Below are 11,622 nucleotides of genomic sequence, written 5' to 3' on the forward strand. Positions count from 1 at the left end.
CACTTTAAGGACATAAATAGTTTTTCTCGTCCACACGTGGGCGCGCATGTGAGAAGGTCATGTGCGTTGAACACAACAACAACAAAGCCGTTCAGCCAATCAGATTTCTCCCCTACAGTCCCAGCCCTGCCTTCCCAGCTCGCCTGTTCTCTGCCAGGCTGCTGCAGTCTGTGTTTTGAAGGGGCAAGCGCGTGAGGTCCAACCATGCCAGAGGTTCCGTCCGGAGCTCCAGAGATGTCCCGGAAAAGAGGCGCTGAGCCCGGGCCGCTACCCGAGCACGTCCTGGACAGGAAAAAAGCCTGCTGGGGCATTCTGACTAGTCAAGGTCGGTACACTGCTATGCTGTGGTTAAAAGCACACGGTGTTTACTGCTGGGCAAAGGGAGAGGTTTGCTACCAGAGGGTGGTCAAACCTTATAGGTTATATAAATATAAATATAAATAAAAAATATATATAGGCCCTATATAGTAGGCCCTACAGTCATGTAAAAAAAGACAAAATCAGTGAGGAATAAAAGTAACAGCATAAATAATGTAAGATTTTATACAAGTAGCTGGATGTGTATGGCATTTGATACTGGGGCCTCACACTCATTTTGCCTTCCCATATTTACAACTCTTGACAGCCTGATTCCATTTTTGGCTTTCAGGTTTACATGCCAATAAAGCTTTTAGAAACCACTTATAGTATATCCTGTATGCGTGTACAGTGTTCTCTGTGTTTTTGTTCATTTCTCAGTTGGATTTAAAAACAACTGATGGGGCCAGGAAAGAAATAAGGGAGCCCTTAATAATCAGTGCTATCTTTAAGATAGAATTGTTCAGCTGCTTTCTGCAGCTAATGTTCAGCAGTGTAGCCTACAACGTTGGAGGAAAAGCAAACGAAACACAGCACATAAATGTAGATTGAAAGCAGCTTTTGGATTATTATCTATACTGTGAACTTTTGCTCATGCAGGTGTAGAACGTATGTGGTACTTGGCTTTTCGGCTGTAGTTTTGGCTGTGTTCAAGTGCGTTAACGTCGACCTGCGTCGCCACTAGTTCTTGGCCGTCTGCTTTGTGTGTCCTCCGCTGGCAATCTCCAATGGAAGTGATGACTTGGTCATATCTCCAGACTCTAGCCTGTGTCTGTGTTCTTCAGGCTGCAGTTGAAGACCTTCACAGGACTCAGAATCTGGTCTTGTCCAACCCTAAAGTGAAACTTGTCAGTGACCCTCCCTCTTTTCAGAATCAAGGACTGTGACTTTGCATGTTTTAAACTTATGCACACCCCCCACATGAGCTTCTTTACAGTTGCCCTGCCACACGTTTTTCATTACTTTGTGGTAATGTCTGAAGTTCTACCATGGACTCTGTAACAATTTTTGTGGGGAAAAAAAGCCTTGATTGCCTTGTTTCAAGCCATTTTAGCATGGTATAGAAAGCCTGCAGGAAGACTCAGCTCAATTTGTGCCAGTTCTCAGTAATATTCAACGAGCTAACCTGCTTGACTCTGACTGGCTAACAGCTAGCCAATGAGAGCCTGACTATCAGCATCCTTTATCCAGCGCAACTGGGCGAGCTCATGAATAGTAATGAGCTCAGGTAACATGATGTCAGACTGACCAGCTTATGTAATTGGCCTGAATTCTCCTCTTATTTCTTTTCAGTAGCTAGAGCTGATAGAGGAGGGAGCAGTTCATTTTCACATTCACGACATAACACAAACATATGGACCTATCATTTTTTTTTTAAATGCAAGTAAAAACAGTTTTGTGTGGCAGGGCACCTTTAAACCCTCCAGGATCCACCTGGCTCCTGGCACTGCGGTTGTTGTCAGAGTGAATCGTCCATTAATGATGACTTAAACAGCATTAATGGTACACCTGGTGATTCTCCCAATTTCTAGCTGGTGCCAGTCAGATGTTAGCAGGCCAGAGGAGACATACAAGCCTGACTTGCTGCAATAGTTCAGAATGAGGTCTTTCACCTTTTGGGGTATCATGTGGTGTCTCTCCAGTGCAGTTTGTTGGATATTGAGCCATAGGCATTGGTAAGATCTAACCACAATACAGCCAGGTCCCCAAATTGATCAGTCTCTTGGACACAACACTAGAGAATATCCTGGTCTCCATGCTGAGCAAAGAGAGGATCCGAAACGTTGGTGTTCTCCCAGTGTATCTCCATTACTGGCCAATCTTCCCTCTCTTCCAGATCTCCTTCAGGGCCCCCCAAAGCCCATGGAGTAGCTTTGGGATGGTCTTATAGACCACGTAGGGCCTGGTGCTGAGCTAGATCTTGCCCTCCTCATCACTTCATCCATTTCACTCAAGACAAGGCTCTTTCAGATGGTAATCTGCTGTGTTGTCATGGCATTACATGGACCAAGTGGTTGGTCTCTCCTGAGGTCTATACTACGAATCAAGATCAACATGCCCTGGATTTATTTCAGTTACCTGGCTTAACTAACCCTAACAACTCCAGTCCTGCATAACCTGTATCACAACAATGGTTAACAACTAGTTCAGTCAACCCAGGGTTTCCAAATCTAGAGAAGAGGGCGTTCACATAAAAGAGTTGGTGTTTGCACAGCATATATTTTACATAAGAAGAGCAAACTATAATTCTAAATAAATTTGAAGAACACAGACACAGTTTTACAGGCAAAACTCAGTACCGTCGCTGCTTCCTTAAACAGGAAGGAAAGCTGGCAAAAAAGCAGACGCTTTAAATGTCTATATCACAACACTTATCAGTATCACTTCCCCATCAGTCAGGCACAAGATCTGACCATAATTACACTTGACCTTTCCATAAACTGCCATTGCTTTAGCCTTTTATTTCAGTTGCAACCCTGGCAGTGGGAATCGATCATGAGAGCAAATAAAAAATATTAAAACATAATTCAACTGATGTGCACATTGGCAACACACGGCTCAACAAGCTGACAACTACACGTAAGTCCCTCCGCTGAAAATCTCTCATAAAGATACCCATCGGGGAATGTCAAGGGGGTTTTACACCGGTTGATCTCTGCTCCCGACCAGGTTAGGCGTTCAGCATAAGTTACCACGAGTTACAAGTTATAGAGAAAACCCTGGGTTGAACCTAAAGTTACCTCGATAATGCAAAATGTTGCTTTGTAGTACAGGTCTCTGGTGTTGTTGCAGGTGAACTTGAGGTAGTTGTTGATGGTCCTCTGGCACATTCGTTACAGATATATTACTTGGCTCATGGCAGTGTTAATTACAAGACTGTCCTTATCTTCACCAAACCATCCCATTTGCTTGAGACATGTTATTTCAAGCTGGCTAAATAATAGCATGGGCAATATGACAATAGCTACTGTAGGACGACATATTATGTATGATGGCAAGTAAGAATGAAGAAGAGTATTGTAAACAATATGCACTGGCCAACATATTGCTTTGCAAGTAGATTATGGGTTTTGTCAATGTAAAATATGGTGACATAATCATTTCTTTGTTATTTGAATGATTTTTAACCTTGTACTTACAACTATTTTGGTCAACATGGAAAGCACAAATATTTAATATCATTACTCATTGACTTTTAAAAAGAGGTTGCATTTAACTTAAACAGTGAAACAATGAAAACACATGAACTGTAAAGTTCCCCTAAATACTAGTAAGATATTGAAAAATAATTCAAATATTTAAAAAAATATTTAAATGTTGGCTGAGGTTTTTTTTCTCAATTACACTGTTTTGGTGATTGTTAGGAGCCAAAATTATGGAGTTAGATTTGTGTCTTTATTACATGCGAGAAAAGAAATGATCTGAGAAAAAAAAAAATGTTAGAGAGAAAAAGTTATTACACTGATAACAAAGAAGCATTTTATGAGAGAAAAAATATAATATTTGTGAAAAACTAAAAAGTTTTGAGAGAAAGTATTTTCTCATAGAACATCAAAAAATATGAATTCCAAATTCTTTAAATTATTTCTGAGAAAAAACATTTATCTCAAAATACTTTTTAAACTCTCAAATATATATTTTTTGTTATCAGTGTGAAAACATTTTTCTCTCAAAAGAAATGTGTTTCTCTCAAATGTTTTTTTTCTCACTCTCAAAACCCAAGTCTTTGCTCTCGATGTAATTTCTTGCTCTCGTGTCAGGATTTTGCATAGACAGTTAAAGAAGACCAACAGATCCCGTTGCTCTGGACGGAGACCAGGGAAGGATATTAGAAGCACTTTTCTGGTGATGGCTTAGCGTTACTGAGCTTGACGACGTAGTTGTGACGTGGGCAACGTGTCAGAAAGTTGTAAGCCTTCTGGTAGCTGTGCAAGAGAAATCTTAATCATTCCCAGTCAGCAGAGACGGAGAGCGTAGGTACATGTTAGGAGATAACACAGGCTAATCACTGCTAACTAACATGCTAGTTAACGTTACTGATTAAACCTAAACAGCTGATATGGCAATACGGTGATTTGTTGACTATGCGACATCAAGTTGCGTGGTTATGACACAATCGTCAGGCTATTTTTACAAAAACGTCTGCAACGGAGCCCTAACGTGAGCCACAAGGTAATGGAGCCTTTTATACATTGTCGTTTTTCTTCAGAAAAAAACAATGCACAAATAGAGTCTTGAAATGCTTCAGATGTATAGTTATTCACTGTCAAAGTGGCGCCAAAATGAACGGCAGTCAATGGGATGCTAACGGCGTAGCATTAAAATGGCGCCATGGGAGCTACGCTTAGAGAGGAGAGGCTTACCCCCTTGGGATTTTGATCTCGCTGGGAAAATAATGTCAAGGGCGGGGCCACGTTCCTATTGGCCAGTCGAGTGAGCATCATCTTGTCTTGGAAATTGAACTGAAGCATTACACCATTGTCGATTCACAGGCATATATGCGCTGCCTTAGTTGAGCGCGAAGACTCCAATGTTTGGGTAAGATGATGACAAAGATAACTTGATGGGTCTGCTATGGGCCGGTAGCAGGTAGTAGTAGGTAATAGCCACAACAGAAATTTTAAAGAAATTTCAAAAACATTTAAATTTATATTTTTTTGCTATTGGTATGAAATATCAAATGTTTTTTTTCTGTCATAAAATGCTTTTTTGCTATCATTGTGATCACTTTTTCTCAAACATTTTTTTTCCTCCCAGATCATTTATTTTCTCGCATGTAATAAAGACACAAATCTAACTCCATACAAAATCACCATCAGAATTTGATTAATTGCACAGCCTTACTTGTATGTCTTAATTTCTATTTGCTATGGACCCTCTTGTGAGTCTGGAATAAAGTTTGCATTAAATACAAATTAAATAGACAGCCAGTTGGGAGGAAATGTTGATCCCCAAAACTTTGATTGGTGCAGTACATATACCTATCAGGCTAATATTATTTGTTTGTACATAAACAAAAACATTAACAAAAATCCTATCCCAACATATTTGCCAATATTGACATATATCTACGGTAGCCTAATATTGGCTGATATATCACTCCGGCAAATTAATCAGTTCCCGACTTGACTCATAAAATTCTAGCTAATGAGATGTCTGGTTTTGTGAAGCAAAAACAAAGAAAATTGAGGAACATGAAAGGAGACAAAGGTATGAAGGGAAAACGATGGAGAAATGATGGACAGTGTTGCAGTGACAGAGGATGCCATTCAGACAGGTAGATTAAATGTCAGGTAAAGAGGGAGCTCATTTGTGTTGATTTTCTCGTAATCTGTCCCAAATAGCCGCTGGCATGTACAGAGGTCAGGGACAGAAATCACCTCAAAGACCATCTAAATAGCTGCTTTAACTGTTGACTCTCTAGTCTAAGCAGATTAGATGATAATAGCAAGGCTTTAAAACACCTTTGTAGCTATTAGGCTAATAGCAGATTCACAGAACATGGCTTCGTCTGCTGCCAGTCAGTTATCCAGCTACTTATTCAGTTAGCTAGTAAGCTAGCTAGTAGTTATTATTAGTATTTGCAGTGAGTTGTCAGTGTGGCCGGTAAGGTGATCTTCCAGTCTGGCAGACCCTACACAAGGACAAGCTAACGGTGTGGAGGTGCTTTCACTTCCATTTCATTCATAAAATGTCTTATATATACCAGTGGCTGGATGTGCCATGGGGAGACGGAGATATGGGTATGCTGTAGATAAGATATGTGTGTGTTTATGTGGTGTATGTTGAGGTGCAGTTATTGATGCCGCAACTGTTGAAAGAAAGCTCACTGGCACTAAATATAACCACAGAGAGCAATGCTAAAGTCAAGAGAGGAAAACCTCTCTTAGCTCGGAGCAAGTAATTTGATTGTGTTCCATGAGTGCTAATATAGAGTATAACATCACTGGGACTTTTCAACTATATATGTATCACTCTTCTTTACAAGTGTTAACTGTTAAATACATTAAGGGTCCTGAATCTATCTATCTTTGATTTTAACAAACTTTGCACTGTAAAGATACATAAAGCATATTTCGCCACCCAAGAAAATTGTGATCGGTCTGAAGAAATCCTAATAAGCCAAAGATATTTTCCTTCTATTTCAGAATGTTTAAGCGGTATAGCCAGACCATGACACACTGACATGGCGAGACTAGTGTTCTGATAATCCATAACTGCTATTAAAAGCCTCATTAATAGTTGGAAAAGGTAATTTTATGGGGGAAAACAAGTGTAATATCCCTTTGCTATATATTTTGCCGTCTATTACAATGTCCTGTTAGATACTACAAACGGGAGTCACAAAATCATTTTCACATTAAAAAAGAATATAACACAACTGAAGTTCAGTGGCATAATGAGAGTATTATATATCCAACTGAGTGTGTCAGTTAAGTGGTATATTTTGCTACACAACAAAACTCTTTGTTTGTTTCCTTTGTGTGACCAGGGTCCTGGGCAGATCGCTCCCCTCTCCATGAAGCAGCTTCTCAGGGTCGACTGCTTGCTCTGCGCACTCTGCTGGCCCAGGTAATACCCACCCACACCCCCACACACACTTCTTCTATTAAGACATTAACATTAGCTAGGTAGCTAACGTAATGCTACATTAACACACATCAACAAGATTACAATTGTGTCATGGCTGCTTCATAAACGCCTTGGCAAAGCGCATCAGGCAAAACAGTGAGGTGTACTAGTACAGCAGAGCGGTCAAATGTGATTAACAAAGAAGAAAAGCCTATACAGACTAATCTACTGTTGTCTCCCCCATGCCCCCCTTAACATGTGGACTCTCTCTCTCAAAGACAGTAGCCTACATGAGTCAACATATTTAAATGTTATTTATAGTGTCAAATCATGACAGACGTTATGGCAGGATACTTTACAGATAACGTAGGTCTAGACAACACAAAAATGTACAGAGACCCAACAATTACCCCAAGAGCAAGCATTTTGATGGTCTCTTTACAGGTTATTCTACTTCGTTAGAGAGTACATTTTACAAACTATGTGAAAAAAAAAAAAAAAAAAAGTTTAAAAACTTGTGTGTTTGTTAGTTTTTCTTTTATTGTAGAAAATGCTGCTGTAAAAAGGAAATTTCCCCGCTGTGGGATGAATAAAGTATAATCTAATCTAATCTAATATCTAATCTAATCTAATATCTAAGATGCTTATCAGGGTTGTGTGGCCTTCTTTGTGGGTAAAATCGGTTTTAATATAAGGACTGATACACTAATGATAAAAAAGAACAACTAGTGTGTTTGTGTCACTGCTGTGTAATATACAGTTAGCTATTAACTGTGCAATATACAGTTAGTTCATATGATCCAAAGTAGTGTTTTAAAAAAACTGAGTATCTAAATAATCAATGTAAAAGCAGGTTGCAATGGGTTTGCTTGCTGTCAATAGTGTGCATTAAGAACCAGTATTTATTTGCAGAGAAAAAATGACCTATAAAGACAGAAATCTGGACAATGCGCCAATACTCCAGTCACTATCATTTACTCAGGGTTAAATCAAACAGAAAAACTGTCTCACAAAGTCAAATAAAAAGACAGATTCAAACAAAGCAGTGTGCTTCCTGAACAACTAAAGTCATAATGCTGTGTGCTTTGGTTCTTCAGGGATATCACGCCAACATTGTCACCATCGATCATGTAACCCCTCTCCATGAAGCCTGCCTGTCAGGACATGTAGCCTGTGTCAGAGCATTAATACATGCTGGAGCTAATGTAAGTATTCTTCATCTTATCACCACTTCCATTAGAGAGTGTGAGAGAGAGTGTGTGTTAGTAGATATTTTTGACTGTTTTGCTCAGATCTACAGTATGTCCGTGTCTAGGTGAACGCTGCTACCATCGATGGTGTCACTCCTCTGTACAACTGTTGTGCTTCTGGGAGTGTCGGTTGTATAGAACTGCTGCTGCAAAATGGAGCACACACCCACACACCACACACACACTTCCCCTCGGCTCTCCACGAAGCCTGCAAGAGAGGTAAATACGCAAAACATGAACTATGTGTGCAGTATATGATTCAACAGCTCAGTATCCAGAGGTCATGTGTAGATATAGTTGGAATATTCTGCTGTGCATAACATCTGAACCAGCCCATCACCAGATTTCGCTGTCACTTGTACATGGTGGCATTTTCAAAATAAAACAGATCAGCTAAGGCTGCAACTACCAATTATTTTGTTTGTCGAACTTCTAATCTGTTGATTATTTTCTCGATCAATCAATTAGTTGTTTGGTCTATAAAATGTCAGAAAATGGTGAAAAATGTCAATCAGTGTTTTTTCTAAAGCCCAAGATATGACGTCTTCAAATGTCTTGTTTTGTGCACAATGCAAATATATATTCCGTTTACTGTCACAGAGCAGTGAAATAACTAGAAAATATTCACAATTAAGAGGTGGGAATCAGCAAATTCTGACTTTTATCAAAAGTTGGTAATTAATTTAATAGTTGACAACTCATGGATTAATCCTTACAGCTTTAAGATCAGCTAAAGGCAGCTACAACATTAAGGTCAGTATAGGTCAGATTGTAATGTTTAACTACAGTAAAAAGGTCACGTCCTGGTGAAAACCTGCTACAGAGAGCAAAACTATACTACTCAATATATAAAAGCACCAAAAGCTGTTTAAGTTTACACTTTAGTTCAAAGATATTACTATCACTGTTTGTGGATTCTTCATCTTGTGGAATGTGACAATTTAAAGGAATGACTCAACCTGAACACTTTAACTGGTCTGAACAGATTGTTCAGTGGGGTGTGTGTAGGAGTCACACTTAACCGCTGTGTGTTTGTTTGTGTGTGTGTGTGTGTGTGTGTGTGTGTGTGTGTGCAGGTAACAGCCAGTGTGTAGAATCCCTGCTGTCTCATGGGGCAGATCCAGACTATGAAGTGTCCCACTTGGGTTCTCCTCTCTACATGAGCTGCCTACACCGACACACAACCTGCTCAAAGATTCTGCTTCACAGCGGTGTGTCTCATTTATAGGCCGCTTTCTGCCATTTCAACTTGTGGCGCACATCTGTTACCTCCTCTGGGAGCAGGTGCCCACAGTTTTCTTTGATTGTTTTGGTCTTGTTGGTACAGAAAATAAGCAGCTTTAGTCCATGTGCTTAAAGCTTTGCCAAGTTAATGCTGCAATGTGTGCGGTGATTCTCAGTCTGCTGTACTAGCAACCCTATGACATTAAAGAGGTTTTTTTTTGGTTTAGTGGTCAAATATAAAGTATTGCTTAATGCAACTTCAGTCAAAATGTTTAGTCGAAAAAAATACTTCACTTATATTTTCTGGTGGATTAGATTAGATTAGATCTGGAAGTTTTTCTGACCACCAAACATCCTTTTAGGATTCTTCTCTGTCTTTTATTATTCCACATTAGCTGCATAGATGCAATGCTCTCAGCCTGTGGTTTTGATAATTTTGAACCGTTTTGGATTGTGACCCCATTGAAATTAAGCCATTTTTTTTACCCTTCGTAACAGGCCTGAAGAAATGAAGGTATGCACTATTGAACAAGAAAAATGCAAAAAGCACAGAAACATTTATTTTTCCTTTCTCATACCTGTAATTGACCTGTGAGCCCACAGGATTGTCTTGGGACCTGACCCACAGGTTGGGATCTACTATTCTAGGCTCTGTGATGTTTCATTATTCCTCTGAACTCTAATAAATGGTCCAATTCTAGAGTACTTTGTTTCACTGCATACAGAAGAATTCTTCTCTTCTATTCTATCTACACTATGACTACATTTTAGTATTTAATATCTTTTCTTCTCTCCTCTCCTATTGTCTGTGTCTTCTCTAGGAGCCAATGTTAATGTAGGCAAAGGAGGTGACAGTCCTCTGCACGCCTCTGTCAGACAGGACAGTGCCGATCAGGTGTCACTGTTACTGGACTACGGAGCTGATGTCAACATCAGAGACAGTAACAATCAGCGGCCTGTGGAGCTAGCACCTGCTGGTGGAAAAACACAACAGCTGCTACTGACATTTGAAGGTAGTAATACTGATGCAAGAAAGTAACTACTCAAAATTCAAGCTGAGCAGTATCCCAGCAGTAAGAGGATATCATTCTTTCTCTCTTTAGTTTCCCCGAGGAATCTCTGCCAGTTGTGTCGTATCCAGATCAGGAACCTGATTGGTCAATCCAGACTGAAGCTGCTCCCCCTCCTTCCTCTCCCTTCTCTGCTCACTCACTATCTGGAGCACACATAGGATGATGGGCACACACACACATGCAGCATGACAGGGGAAAGAAACTGCAATTCAAATGCAATTTCATTAACATTTTAAATTTGGATGTGCCAAGCCACCACATGTGATGTTTACACATTACACTGTTTTACACTGCGTGGTTGAGTTTGGCTACTACAATGTCATTACATACAAATACACTGCATTTACTCTACTGCACGCTGTACTCTGGTACATAGTGCAATGCCTTTGTGTTGCCATAATTGGCACAGTCTGTGTTTATTTAAAAAGTTCATTCAATATGCGCACAATATGTCATATTATAAATATTGGACTTTCCATTGGCAAGTGCTTGCCTTCAGGTGTCAATAAATGATGCATGGCATGACCTTACTGAGCTGTCCAGCAGGCTCACAGCAGTGGGCCAGAAGTTTAGTTGTTGCAGTCTCTGTCATTACACTTTTAGCATATTGTCAAAAGGTCATTTAGGAAGTGTTTCAGTATGTAAATACTCATTTGCAGTGACTGGAGACTTTAACACATACTGCAAGTAATCTAGGAAGATTCCAATTCTAAGTTCAAACCATAGGGTCTAAGTAATACCCTACAACCTGTTTGTCCTGCTGTGATGCTTGGCAGTGTATTTCCGAAAGCCTTTTGTCTATAGAATGGCGAAGAGTAAAATGAGAAGTGGAGCTGTGAGGGTGTTCAAACTATGATCCAACACCAACACTCGCCATGAATATGTCAAAGTTGACAACAGAATTTACAGACAACACTCTTCAATCATTTATTGATATTTATTTGTATTCTAATGATTTTTTATTAATATTATTGCCTCCATTGTTTTATATTAATTTGTGTGTATATCCAATTGTGAATACCTGCTGGCTCTTTCATTTCTTCCATGGTAATCACTGAGGTATTATCTCTGCTTATTATATTAGTAGCCTACATACGTGGGCGTAACAATGAGCCACAGTCCATATAATGGTTGGGCGTCACCTA

At 39.7% G+C, this 11,622-nt stretch overlaps 1 protein-coding gene across 1 annotated transcript; it reads left to right on the forward strand.

The window, feature by feature from the left end:
- Nucleotides 1-71: 71 nt before the first annotated feature.
- On the forward strand, nucleotides 72-11,030 carry asb5b (ankyrin repeat and SOCS box containing 5b). Its single transcript, XM_032539406.1, has 7 exons — nucleotides 72-325; nucleotides 6,851-6,930; nucleotides 8,028-8,135; nucleotides 8,246-8,399; nucleotides 9,257-9,391; nucleotides 10,226-10,417; nucleotides 10,508-11,030. Exons 1-7 carry the CDS (start codon nucleotides 205-207, stop codon nucleotides 10,633-10,635), a joined length of 918 nt encoding a protein of 305 aa, XP_032395297.1. The 5' UTR covers nucleotides 72-204; the 3' UTR covers nucleotides 10,636-11,030.
- The last annotated feature ends 592 nt before the right edge of the window (nucleotides 11,031-11,622 follow it).

Source organism: Etheostoma spectabile, chromosome 2 (assembly GCF_008692095.1).
Source record: "Etheostoma spectabile isolate EspeVRDwgs_2016 chromosome 2, UIUC_Espe_1.0, whole genome shotgun sequence".
Classification (NCBI taxonomy): Eukaryota; Metazoa; Chordata; class Actinopteri; order Perciformes; family Percidae; genus Etheostoma; species Etheostoma spectabile.

What these genes read in the sequence shown, in the direction of transcription:
- asb5b (XM_032539406.1), top strand. Translation starts at nt 205, where the DNA reads ATGCCAGAGGTTCCGTCCGGAGCTCCAGAGATGTCCCGGAAAAGAGGC. An exon ending in TAATACATGCTGGAGCTAAT is followed by an intron (nt 8,136 to 8,245) that starts GTAAGTATTCTT and finishes GTCCGTGTCTAG; the next exon opens with GTGAACGCTGCTACCATCGA. An exon ending in AAAGATTCTGCTTCACAGCG is followed by an intron (nt 9,392 to 10,225) that starts GTGTGTCTCATT and finishes TGTCTTCTCTAG; the next exon opens with GAGCCAATGTTAATGTAGGC.